This window comes from Theropithecus gelada, chromosome 11 (genome assembly GCF_003255815.1).
Source record: "Theropithecus gelada isolate Dixy chromosome 11, Tgel_1.0, whole genome shotgun sequence".
Lineage (NCBI taxonomy): Eukaryota > Metazoa > Chordata > Mammalia > Primates > Cercopithecidae > Theropithecus > Theropithecus gelada.
The window spans coordinates 66,712,540-66,725,870 of NC_037679.1; the positions used below are offsets into that span (position 1 = coordinate 66,712,540).

The 13,331-nt window shown below is 47.1% G+C and overlaps 1 protein-coding gene across 3 annotated transcripts in view; it reads left to right on the forward strand.

Moving 5' to 3' along the window:
- The window catches only part of BTBD11 (BTB domain containing 11), a 337,775-nt gene extending 326,689 nt beyond the window's left edge, over window positions 1-11,086 (forward strand). For all 3 annotated transcript variants that reach the window (XM_025401973.1, XM_025401974.1, XM_025401975.1), the window contains 3 exons: window positions 959-1,027; window positions 3,442-3,555; window positions 8,950-11,086. In XM_025401973.1, coding sequence (XP_025257758.1) covers window positions 959-1,027; window positions 3,442-3,555; window positions 8,950-9,159 — 393 coding nt within the window. In that variant the 3' untranslated portion in view covers window positions 9,160-11,086. The remainder of the gene's footprint in view (window positions 1-958; window positions 1,028-3,441; window positions 3,556-8,949) is intronic.
- The last annotated feature ends 2,245 nt before the right edge of the window (window positions 11,087-13,331 follow it).

Below are 13,331 nucleotides of genomic sequence, written 5' to 3' on the forward strand. Positions count from 1 at the left end.
TGGTGTGCGCCTGTAGTCCTAGCTACTTGGGAGGCTGAGGCAGGAGAATTGCTTGAACCCAGGAGTTGGAGGTTGCAGTGAGCCAAGATTGTGCCACTGCACTCCAGCCTGGGCAACAGAACAAGACTTCATCTCCCCCCACCCCCAACATACACACGCAAAGACAATAGGAAGTGAAGGAGACTGGGACTGGGACAAACCACCTAAAAAATTAACACCCAGTTGTCGTAGGAGATAAGATAGCAAAGTCAGATACATCCATGGGCCCCATTCCATTCAAGGGACACCAGTTTGCAAAGCTCTGGAAACTTTGCCTGCTGTTTGGGTATCGTGAGTCACATGAATAAAGAACATCCGGGCTAGCGTCATTGACATCGTCAGTGATACACAGAAACCCTGGACCCCTCATGGCTTCGCCTTGGGGCTCGGCACATTGTAATAAGGAGCAGATGGCCCTGTGGCATCCCAGAGTCACCTTCTGGGACTTCAACAGGTGGCTTTGAGTCAAACTGGGCCATGTTAGCAGGGAACAACCCTCTGGTGCAGGCTCTTCAAGCCACACCACGTGTGCAGCAGTTCCGCGCAGCATAACTGGGGTGGGAGATGGGAGAGGAACCCGTGATTATCATGCATACATGAAAAAGCTGTCATGAGGGGCAGTAGCTTAGGGTTGTTTAGTTTGGTCTTGGGGGTGGGCATGGAACTGGGGGTAGGAAACCATATGGAGGCAAGTTTCAACATGGTATCAAACTATCTGACTGATGAAACTGTTCAAAACGGACAGTCTTCTCCCCCTTAAAGTAGTGAGCTCTTGGTCACTGGTGACATGGAAATGGGCAACCATTTGGAATGGATGTCCTAGAGGTCTCAGGAACTAAGCCTGAGCTGGGACATCCACCGAATGGTTTTAAGATGATGTGTCTTTGCCATTGACACTGTTCTCTGTGCTTTCTTCCAGCTGGTTATGCAGTATCTCTACTACGGTGGCCCAGAGTCACTGCTCATTAAGAACAATGAGATCATGGAGGTAAGGGATCCATCGTGGTGGTGGCTGTCACAAGTCCCTTGGGTGAGTGGCACCACCAGAGGTCGCCAGCGTGCAAGGAAGTGTCTGGAAGGACCCGTGTTGGGTTTTCATTTGGATGAAGACTTGGGGCTCTTGTTCCGTCCTGACTCCTCAGTCCTCCCAGACAGGAAGGGCTTCTCATCAGAGACCTTCCCTGGCAGGCTGGGGTGCTAGTGCACTTGCTTGCCCGACTGCTTTCAGTAGCCACTGAGTGAAACCCAATTTTAACTGGCATTGGTGGTAGCGGGGCAGGGAAGGGAAGGAATTTGACTGAAAAGTCTGAGGCTACAGCTGAGGCTCTAATAGTGATATCATCAGGAAATATCCTAGATGACTTCTTCTCCCTTGTCACTTATAAAAATATTATATCCCCTAAAAACATCCCTCATCACAACACTGTCTTCCAAGATGCAGAAGTGGAGGGCAGATTACAGTCTCCTCCAGGCTTTCCTCAGACTGAGCATCCCACAGTCAGGCAGCTCACACCTGCTTCCTTCACTCTCCCCCGCCCCCTGTCCACCTCTTGTAATTCGACCAGCTCTAGCCCCGCCTATCCAGGAGCCTTGTTTCTGCCTGATTTTGTCCAAAGCCAAGATTTTCTCCTGTTCCTTGCCAAAAGTGGAAATCTTGTTCATTTTCCTAATCGAAACTGGGAACTTTGAACCAGAAGCCAAAAATCACCCCCAATTAATCCCCAGCAAAAGAGCCAGGATCACGGTCAGTTGTCTGACGTCCAGGGTGCCTGGCTGACATCCAGGTGCCTGGCTGACGAGAGATGTCAGGACACAATCAACTGTTCAAGAGCAGACCTCACACAGTGGTTACAACACGGATGCTGTGCCAGACTTGTCTAAATCCAGGCTTTAGAGCTTCTGAGCTGTGTGACTGTGGACAAGTTATTTAACCTCAAATCCTCAGCTTCCTCGCCTGTAAAATGGGGATAACTATCTACCTCATTGGGTTTTTCAGAGGATCTTAAAAAATTGTTAAGGTGCTTAGAACAATGCCTGGCACATAGTGATTGTGATTAGGACTATGTATTCACTGCAGGCCCACTTGTCCTTTCTTCTTACTCTGTGAAACCTTCTGTGGTAACTCTCTCCCCACCCAAACATGCACAAATGCAGACACACATGGACACACAGTGACTCTCTTGTCTCCCTGGACTACTCCTCTGATGGTTTTATTCTCAAGGATGTGGGCTCGTTTGTAAACAAAAGTGCGGTGGTGTTTACAACTAATTTTTTTTTTTTTAAACAGAATCTCACTCTGCCCCCAGGCTGGAGTGCAGTGGTGCAATTTTGGCTCACTGCAACCTCCGCCTCCTGGGTTCACGCCATTCTCCTGCCTCAGCCTCCCGAGTAGCTGGGATTACAGGCACCTGCCACCATGCCCAGATAATTTTTTGTGTTTTTAGTAGAGACGGGGTTTCACCATGTTGGCCAGATGGTCTCGAACTCCTGACCTCAGCCTCCCAAAGTGTTGGGATTACAGGCGTGAGCCACTGCACCCGGCTGTTTACAACAAATTGATCACAACCAGTTATGAATTTCTGTGTTCCTTCTCCACTCCCACTGCTTCATTTGTCTAGCCTTAACAAAAATAAAAATAAAAATAATTTTAACTAAAAATAAGGAATATACATTTAAATCATTTCAATCATACAGAAGGGTTTTGAATACAAAGCAGCTGCCCGGGCCCACCCTGCCCTCCCTCCAGTCCCCGTTCCCAAAACCAGTCCTTTGAACTCTTGCTCTTAGCTCTTCCATCCCCTCCCCAAAGCCTGTTGTTCTCTCAACACACATCTGTTGAGCATCTCCTAGGCCGGCACTGTACTCTGGGCCAGGTTACAGCAGTGATGAAAACTGACACAGATCCCTGCCCTCCTGGACTCTAGTGAGGGAGGCAGCCATGACGTCACACCTGGTGTGCTGTGACTGTGAGGAGTGAGACAGGGCAAGGAGGAAAGGAAGATAGATGGGGTAGAGGGAGGCTCCTCTGAGGAGGCGACATCTGAGTGGAGACCCGGCCAACAGAGGGAGTGAGCCACCTCGATATCCAGCTTGCTGATAATACCCTGATTTTCACCCTTGTTTCTGGACATAACAATTTTGGGCATTTTGGGTTGACCTCCTGCTGTGATGGGTATGAATTGAGTTTGTTTAGTCCTCCCCTCCTCCCCCATCTTCCCCCACGACGGAATCCTATCTTTGTCCTCTTCCTCTAATGTTACCTTTGTGCATCATTTTCTGTCCCCCACCCTTGACGCTGCTGTGGAAGATGAGGATAAGACTGTCTTACCACTGCAGTTCCTTACTGTTACCTCCTTTCCATCCACCTCCCAGCCTCTAACAGACTCTTTTTGTTGTTTTTAGCTTCTGTCTGCTGCTAAGTTTTTCCAGCTGGAGGCTTTGCAGCGACACTGTGAGATCATCTGTGCGAAAAGCATCAATACCGACAACTGTGTGGATATTTACAACCATGCCAAGGTAATCAATCTCATTACTGCGCAGTGCGCACACAGGAGCGCTGAAGCCGCGGAGGCTTTTCCTTGGCAAACACAGAGGCAGGGCAGAGAGCGGGTGCTGGGCCAGTTCTCTGAAGGCTAAGCTGCTGGCTTCTGCCAAGATCTGCTTCCTGCTCTAGAAAAGATGCCTTCCACCTCCCCACCCAGAACAAGGAAGGGAGGAGCCCAGAAGTTTCAAAGGCAGAGTTCTCAAACAGTGCTTCGCAAACTCTCGCGTGCATATGACTCATGTCACAGACTCCGGTTCCATAGACTGGGATGGGCCTGTTCAGCTTTTCTGACAAGCTCCCAGGTGATGTCTCTGCTGATGATCTAAGGGACACCTTCTAAGGTTCTAGAACAGTGGTTCTCCAATCCAGCAGCACCAGGGAACTTGTCGGAAAGGTACATTTTCAGGCCATACCCCAGACCTACTGAGTCAGAAATTTGAGGGGGACCCAGCCACCTGTGGCTTTGCATGCCCTCCAGCTGATTCTAATGCGTGCTCAGGGGTGAGAACCGCCTTTCCAGAATTGTTCTCAATGCCAGCTGCATGTTAGAATCACCTGGGGACTACTTAAACTTCCTATGCCTGGGACCCATCACAGACTAATCAGTCAGCCTCTGGGAGTGGAACCTGGAGAAAGGCAGCTTTCAAAGCTTCCCAGGTGATGCTCAGATGTGGCCAAGATTGAGAACAGGCTGTAAGCACTGCTGAAGTCTTTGGCGTCTGCTTAATCAGGTGGACCCAACACCTGGCTATGAATTAGAATCACCTGGGGGAGCTTTCGGAATGCCAGTGTAGTCCCCCATCCCCGACGACCTCAGCAGTATCCCCTCAGGGAGCCCAGAAATCTCTATTTTTAACAAGCTGCTAGAGTGACATCAGCCCTCAAACCAGTCTTCACTCCAGTTTTCAGGAACCACTGATTTCATCCAACTCACTTCATCAGTGGGGAGACTGGGCCCAAGAGAAGTAAAATACTTTGTCCGGGTACCACTGCATTTTGTTCCACGTGCTGAGCACAGGGGGCATTAACAGTTCCAGCAAGAAACAATAAAACCCGTTAAGATGAGGAGTTAGGTTGATTGATTGATTGATTGATGAGATGGAGTTTCACTCTTGTTGCCCAGGCTGAAGTGCAATGGTGCAATCTAGGCTCACTGCAACCTCCTCCTGGGTTCAAGCAATTCTCCTGCCTCAGCCTCCCAAATAGCTGGGATTACAGGCATTAGCCACCGCACCCAGCCATGAAGAGTTATTTTAGGACTTTACAACAAAATTTTCCTGTTTTATGTAACTGGAGCCCAGTACACATGACTCCCATATCACACACAGCTCTGGACAGTAACAGTGCACGTGAATGACGCTCCTATTGCTTGTTGCGAAAAATCAGATTGCATGTGAGATGCTACTTGCTTAAGACAGCATTCAGTGAGCCCTTTTAATGTGCAGGCACCTGTGCTAAGAGCCTTGTTGCATCTTGTTTTTTAATCTTCACTACAACCCTTTTAGGTAAATGCTACACTAGTCCCATGTCATCATAAGGAGACTGAAGCACAGAGAGGTGAAGTAGCTTGCTTAAGGTCACACAGCTAGTAATGAGATTTCTGTATTATGGTAAAATGTACATAACATAGAATTTGCCACTTTAACCATTTTTAAGTATACAGTTCAGTGGTATTAGGTACATTTGATTGTTGTGCAACCATCACTACCATTCATCTATAGAATTTTTTCATCTTTCCAAACTGATACTATACCCTTTCAACACCAATTCCTCATTCCTCCCCTCCCCCAGGCCCTGGTATTCACCATTCTACTTCCTGTCTCTATGAATTTGACTACTCAAGGGATGTCACATAAGTGGAATCATACAATATGTGTCTTTTTGTGACTGATTTATTTCACTTAGCATAATGTCCTCAAAGTTCATCCATATTGTAGCATGCGTCAGAATTTCTTCTTTAAGGATGAATAATATTTCACTGTATGTACATGCCATATTTTGTTTATTCATCTATCAATAGACACTTTGGTTGCTTCCACTTTTTGGTTATTGTGAACAATATTGTGTTGCTGTGAACATGGGTGTACAAATATCTGTTCAAATCCCTGCCTTTTTTTTTTTTTTTTTTTTTGACACAGAGTCTCACTCTGTCACTCAGGCTGGAGTACAGTGACATGATCTCGGCTCACTGTAACCTTTGCCTCCCAGGTTCAAGCGATTCTCCTGCCTCAGCCTCCTGAGTAGCTGGGACCACAAGCATGCGCCACCATGCCTGGCTAATTTTTGTATTTTTATTAGGGACAGATGCTTGCCATGTTAGCCAAGCTGGTCTTGAACTCCTGACCTCAGGTGATCCACCAGCCTCAGCCTCCCAAAGTGCTGGGATTACAGACGTGAGCCACCGCGCCTGGCCTCAAATTTGTGCTTTCAGTTATTTGGGGTATATCCCCAGAAGTGTAGTACTGAGACTTTTGAACCCAGATTTGTCTCACTCCAAAGCATAGGTTCTTAACCCTGTGTTTACTGTCTGGCTTAATAAATGTTGGAAATATTTTCAATAATCCTTGATACTCAAGATTTTCTGATTGGCTATCAGTAAATCAAAAAGTACAGTCAGTCTACATTGTACACACACACACACACACACACAAACACACACACACACACTTGGGTTCTAGTTAAATGAGGATTATACCAAAATCTGGTTTCTCAGGACACAAGCTTTTTTTTTTCAATCTTAAACTGATTACTTTGCAGAAGAGAGGTCTCTTTCTCTGCACCAAGGCAGAGAGCCTGATTAGCCTTGTGCTCCTCTGCGCTCCTCTGCCCTCCTCCTTGACCATGGTCACTCAAATTGCCCCATGAACTTGACATCCACGGTGGCTTTTCTGTGGCCTACCACCTTGGCAGTGAGGCCTGTTTCACAATCCCATTTTAATCTTTTCAAGTTTGTTGGCAGGCAGCTTCTGTAGCATATCTTGTGATTTAATAATGTCGCCTGATGCAATGTGAGCCCCGGCTGGGAATACAGGCTTAGAACACCTATGGCAGAGAAACTGCCTCTTTCATACATACATATATACATATATATATACCTACAGACATGCTTTGCAGACAGGGCTTTGGCTTTTACGGACACCAGCTCTGCCTCAGACGTCCAGGCCACTACCTGGAGTGTTTCCAAGAGAAATATCTGCCCTTCGTGATAGTCACCTGGAGGGCAGTGCAATGCCAGCCGCCCCCTGCCCTTTCTGTGCACTGCTTCCCCTGTGCTGTGTATGCTGTAGTCCGCTAACGGCCACACACCATGTGGATTCGATGACTTGCAGATTGTGCTGCAAATAGAGGCTAGTTTAGGAAAAAGAGTGATAAAGAGAGAAACCAACACTTAGCATTTGTAACTCCAGGCAATACAGGCGTTTAGATGCTAAGAGCCACGTTCCAAATGTCGACGACGACCTCCACAACGTTACCTCTGTATTACATCTAACCGCTTGAGACAGCTGCAGAATTTTATACAGAGGAGAAACCCATTCCACAAATGCATGGCTTAGCCATCTGTTTTTTCCTAGTAAACCTGTACCAAACTATTCAGTTATGAAAAGAGGCCCTGGAGCTTCTTGTGGCCCTTTCAGCGTGTCTCTTGAGAAAAAGAACAAGCTGGTTCATCAGACTGAATTTCAGCTGTTGTGGTTAAGCTCAACAGTGCATCATGATGGAAAGAACACAGGTTTGGAAACCAAAGGATTTTTTCGCTAGTGTTTATTGAGTAGCCAGTATTTCCTAGGAGCTGTATTCATCAGAATATAATACAATATTCTGAATATAATATAATATTCAGAATATAATATGAAATTAGAGGAGCCGGGCGCAGTGGCTCACGCCTGTAATCCCAGCACTTTGGAAGGCTGAGGTGGGAGGATCACTTAAGGCCAGGAGTTTGAGACCAGCCCGAGCAACATAGTGAAACCCCATCTCTATAAAAAGAAATACAAAAAAAAAAAATTGCTGGGCATGCTGGCGCGCACCTCTAGTCCCAGCTACTCAGAAGGCAGGAGGATCACCTGAGCCCTGGAGGTCAAGGCTGCAGTAAGCAGAGATCACGCCACCATACTCCAGCCTGAGCCACAGGGTGAGGCTCTGTCTAAAAAAAAAAAAAAAAAAAAAAAAAAAAAAAAAAAAAAGTTAGACATGGTCTCTGCCCTTGAAAAAATTAGAGTCTAGGACAAGGGCCAGATAATATTTTCAACTTTCCAGACCACACAGTTGGCTTTGTACCTACTCAATTTTGCAAAAAGCAGCCAAAGAATATGTAAATGAATGGTATGGTATGGCTGTGTTCCAATAAAACTTTATTTATAAAAACAGGTGGTGGGCCATATTTGGCCTTCAGGCCTATAGTTTGCCAACCACTGGTCTTGGGAATGAGAGCTCCAATCCCAGTTTTGTTAGTAATTAGTTGTGTGGAGATAGGCCAGAGGTTGATGTACAGTCACCATTCAATAAATACTATCAAATATTATCAATATAGGTATATATTATGCTTTTATTTTCCACTAACATGTGCTGAATGACACTAATCTACAAAGCAAGTGCCCGGTGTGCTGGTGGGGGGTGCTCACTGTGTCCTCAGAATCAGATTGGCAACTTTGAGCCTCAGTTCCCTCACCTGTACCAGGAAGCCTTGTACTCTGTGATTCTAAGAGCAGGATTCATGTTGAAAGAATGAAAAGATTTCTAAGCCAGGTGCAGTGGCTCACACCTGTAATCCCAACACTTTGGGAGGCCTGCCTTGGAGGCTGAGGCAGAAGAATCACTTGAACCCTGGAGGTGGAGGTTGCAGTGAGCCAAGATCATGCCACTGCGCTCCAGCCTGGGCAACAGAGTAAAACTCTGTCTCAAAAAAATAAGAATGAAAGGATTGCTAAGATCTCTCTCAGTTCCAGAGCTCCAGGATTTGTGCATCTATATGGACATTTGTGGGATAACTAGTCCACTCACTGATAAACATCATCAAGCTTTATAAGCCTCTTGGAGACCACAGAATTACTACATGCATCCCTGTCCTAAATGGCACAGCAGAGCACAATACCCCTGTAGTCCACCCCTTGCTTTTGTAACTTGGAAAACTGAGGCCCAGAGAAGTGATTTGATTGGCACGAGGCCAAGGAATGGAGGAATGGACTCCAGCCCTTTGACAGGATGAGCTGCAAAGTCACACCCCATGGGTGTGTGCTGGGGAATCAGAGACATTCTGCAGCCAGTCTTCCTTAGCAGGTGTGCGCCATTATTAGCTCTGAAGGCATAATCTGAAAGGTGCTTTTCAGAAGCATAACCATCTCCCATTTCCTCTCCATTCTCCACAGTTTCTTGGCGTCACGGAGCTCTCAGCATATTGCGAAGGCTACTTTCTCAAAAACATGATGGTCCTCATTGAAAACGAAGCATTCAAGCAGCTCCTGTATGACAAAAATGGTGAAGGGACCGGCCAGGATGTGCTCCAGGACTTACAGAGGACGTTGGCCATCAGAATTCAGTCCATTCACTTGTCATCTTCCAAAGGTTCCGTGGTTTGAAATGCCCAGTGCAGCGAATGCTTCCCGGGAACCTTCCAGTTCTCCTGCCGCATTGGCTTTACACAAACACAGACAAATTCCACCTGGCACCTGTTTTTGGCTGGGCCAAGGAGCTGCCTCTACTGCTCCCACGTGTTCCTGTTGAAAAACAAAGGACTTTCCACCGGTCTGCAGATCAGATCAGCTGGGTCCAGAGCTTAACGGGCAACTGGACAACCAAGTTAACCCCAACCGAAAGCACCCCTAGGACCTTTGAACACCCACTGCCGGGGACCACTGTCGAATGAATGGATTGAGGCCTTTCAAAGGTCACTCAGGTTCCAGGTTGACAGTTGGAGGACTTCACCGTACCGATCCTGAAGAGATTGTATTACACATTGAGGACCTTGGTAGCTGTGCTTCAGCAAACGTCAACCATGGTAGCAAATTGGTGAGGCTGTGACCCATAATGAGGAAATAATTTGGCAAATTTTTAGGGGTGGGAACTTTTTAAAATGTTCATTTAAAAAAAACAAAAACAAAAACAGGGCAGTCTTGTAGTTTAAAATATATTTCTAAAAGCTTAACAGTTCGTTTTCAACTAAATTGTGTTTAGGGATCTGTGTTTTGAGATTTTTCTTTCTTTTTTTTTTTTAAATAGTAAGTCACAGGTCCACACTGTGTAAACATGCATCTGATAAGATACTGCTGGTATTCTAAACAAGTCGAAATAATCTTGCCTTAGTGATCATGATTACACAAAAGAGGTGCACTGCCAATAAGTATCTCTAATTCAATAGTTGAAAACAACCTGCATGCTAATCGTGGTTTCGGGGTGAGAAGAAAACACCCCACATAACATGCATTTGCATGGGTCCGAACCTGTGAAATGTTACGTTTGTGCTTCATTTTTGCCAACGTAAAAACGTTCCATCATTTCTAGCTAAAACTCCATTTGGTGAAACTAACATATCCATTTCTTTTCCTAGTTATGGATGATTTGGGGATGCTTTTGCAGAAATGTGTTCATAGATGATGCTGAATGGGGGGGAGGGGGGCAGCACGTCAGAGAATTTACTATTAATCCCAGAGTTTTCTCTGTATTCTCAGAAGATGTTAATAGTTTGTTACTAGCCAGAGAGTATGACTATGTTAGATTATTTTTAAAGAAGAAACATGTATGATAGGATGGATTCTTTCTGTATTCTGAGAGTGTACAGTATAGGATTATTATAATGAAAGTTTATATCAACAGGGTTTCGTTGGCTCTGCCATATATCATAAGCAAAAGAGATTGGTAAAGTGCCACAGTATTCCAGATAACTTTTCAGTTGCTGCCTTTCTTCTCGTTCTTTAATTTGAAACCTAGATACATGCAGTAAAAACTAGGAGAATGACTTTTACCCTTGGGGACGGCCAAGTTTTGTTGATAAACCTATTTCCTAGCATGCCTTCAGGAAGTTGCGCCAGACCCTAGATTGTGAAGGAGCCACTGTTCTTCTGTTGTGCGAGCTCCCTGAACCATTGTTCAGAGGACCAACGTAACATCGCTTCATGGGCATGGCCCATGGAGCATCTGGGTGACATCTGTCTACAGTATTGGCTCTTCTGCGAGGCTGATACACAAGGCCTCTCTTCCACATGGTCATTTGCAAACCTCCCCCAGCCCCTACCATCCAATGTGGAAGGAAAACAAGAACTGCCTGAAGAAGAGTCCAAGCTACAGATACACAGCGTGTGCATCGCGGCTGTCACCTTCCTCCTCCCTCTTCTGTATCCTCAGAGATGCTGCGTGGATGTTTCCTTAACCTCAGCTGACTTCCCTGTGAATGTCTTAATGCTAGTTCAGGGCCTCCAGGCATTGATTTGTACAGTGGCAACTCCCAATGGGGCTTCTGTTATCATTTGTGTGCTTTCTCTGTCATTAAAAGAAATGATTTTCCCAGGCCGTGCACCATGTGTGTGGTTTGAGTGAGCTCTTTATCCCAACAGTTCAAGCCTCAGAACTTCACTCGGTGAAGAGATTGGACAATGTGGTCCCGCAGAAAAAGTCAAGGGAAATGAAGACGCTAGATAAAAGACAAATGTTCCTGTTGCTGGCGGTGTGGCAGCCAAGCCCTAGTGATCTTTTTTACATCAGGCAGAGAAGCTACAGGTGCCACCACCTGGGCCACCGCCATAGCACTGCCTAAGGCAGAGAACTCGCCTGCAGAGGGTAGAGTTCTGGCTGTCACTCGTGTGCCTGGATGACACTTTTTGAGGCTGGGGGGATGAGAAAGACAAGTTATCTCCACGTGGTGGGTCCCCACCAAGGGCCAGCATGAGCTGATGCTAGGGGATGGTGGCAGCATTATGGGATGGGGGTGGGGGTCACGGAGGGACAGGCAGCTCTCTTCCTGGGTGTCATCATTGCTGAGGTCAAACCAAGTCCCCAGGGGCTCTGCTGTGTCTCCTGACCCAGCCTGGGCCCAACCCAGGCATGTGGGCAGATGAATCGCCTTGCCAATCCACAGAAGCCTACAAGCAGGTCTGGGGAGAGGCCCAGCCAGCCCTGGGAGACCTGGGCCAGTGAGGCCCGGTAGAGAGCTCACAGCGCCCCACCTCCCGGAAATGACTGCTCAAGCCCGCTTAGCAATCCAGGTCTGTTCCTTCTCTAGGAAGCAACCCAGTGCCAGGGCCAGAACTGTGAGTCAGGCCAGGAAAGCAGAAGGTCGGTTTATTTTTGACTGTGTGTCGCCCTCGGTGTGGCCTCAGGGTGAGTAGGCATTTTTGACTTATTGCTTTTAGGATGCTAAAGTGCATGCTACCCCATTCGCCTTGTACTTGTCTGACAGGTGGCTTTGACATTCAGGCCTCAGCAAAGCCCATGCAGGGGCCCATTAGCATCTTAGGGTGTGGAGGAAAGCGTGGGGCGGGGCGGGGTGGGGGGGCGCTGCCTGCCACAGGTTCCCTCCGCCCCTTCCATTTGCAATGGGGCACTGGAAGGAGTGTGTTCGTGCAGGCGCCCCCAAGAAACACAAGGACCCGACTTAGTTTCTGTGCCCACCCCCATGGCCATTGGTCTTACATATACCATACCTGGATATCATTCATTCTCCTCAAAAGAAGGAGAATCCACTGAAAATGAAGATCAGGATGTGAACTCCCATCAGGGAGATGCCCAGGCAGAAACCGGAAGATGATGCAGTCAGGCATGGGGGCGGGGTTGAAGGAGGAGCTCTGGGACCTCCCCCACCCTGAGATTCTGTGATTCTGCTTTTGTTCTGTGTTCCCCATTCTGCGATTCTGCTTTTGGATCTCACGTTGTTTCTTCCTGTAAAGCCCCAGGCAAAAAGTGCTATTCGACTGCATGTTGTCATACCAAGACTTTTATCACACAGTGTTTTGCTAGCATCGGGCTGTGTGGATAAAGGGTTCTTTGAGAAAATCTATTTCACCAGTCTTGAGTCCTCTGGCTTCAGAATTCGCTGTCCACCTCCCTCCACCCCCACCTTGCGTCAGAAATGAATGAATAGTCGCAGAAGGGCTCACATTCTCCCACTTATAGTTCTTTCTGCCTGGCCCCTACACAGCCTCCATGGCCAGCAGTTTCCTGGGTTTCTCCACTCAGGGAGACATCTATTGAGCACCTTCTGTTGGCAGCACTGATTGCTGAGCCCTGGACTCCAGCACAGACCTGAAAACCCTGTTCCGACTGGATTCAACCCCTGACTAGCTTTGAGACTTTGGACAAGTTGCTTACTCTATCTAGTATTCACCTTCCTCTTTAAAAAAAAAAAAAGGGTTTAACTATAACTAGTGGCCGGCCGCTGTGGCTCACGCCTGTAATCTCAACACTTTGGGAGGCCAAGGTGGGCAGATCACTTGAGATCAGGAGTTCGAGACCAGCCTGGCCAACATGGCACAACCCCATCTCTACTAAAAATACAAAAATTAATGGGGCTTGGTGGCGGGCACCTGCAATCCCAGCTACTCAGGGAGGCTGAGGCAGGAGAATCGCTTGAACCTGGGAGGCAGAGGTTGCAGTGAATCAAGATTGTGCCACTGCACTCCAGCCTGGGCAACAGAGCGAGACTCCGTCTCAAAAAGAAAAAAAATAAAACCACTATAACTAGTGAATAGTGTTGTTGGGAGGATTAAAGGAGATAGTTTGTATGAGTCTCACACTGTTAATAGCAGGCAAAAGGCTTTTC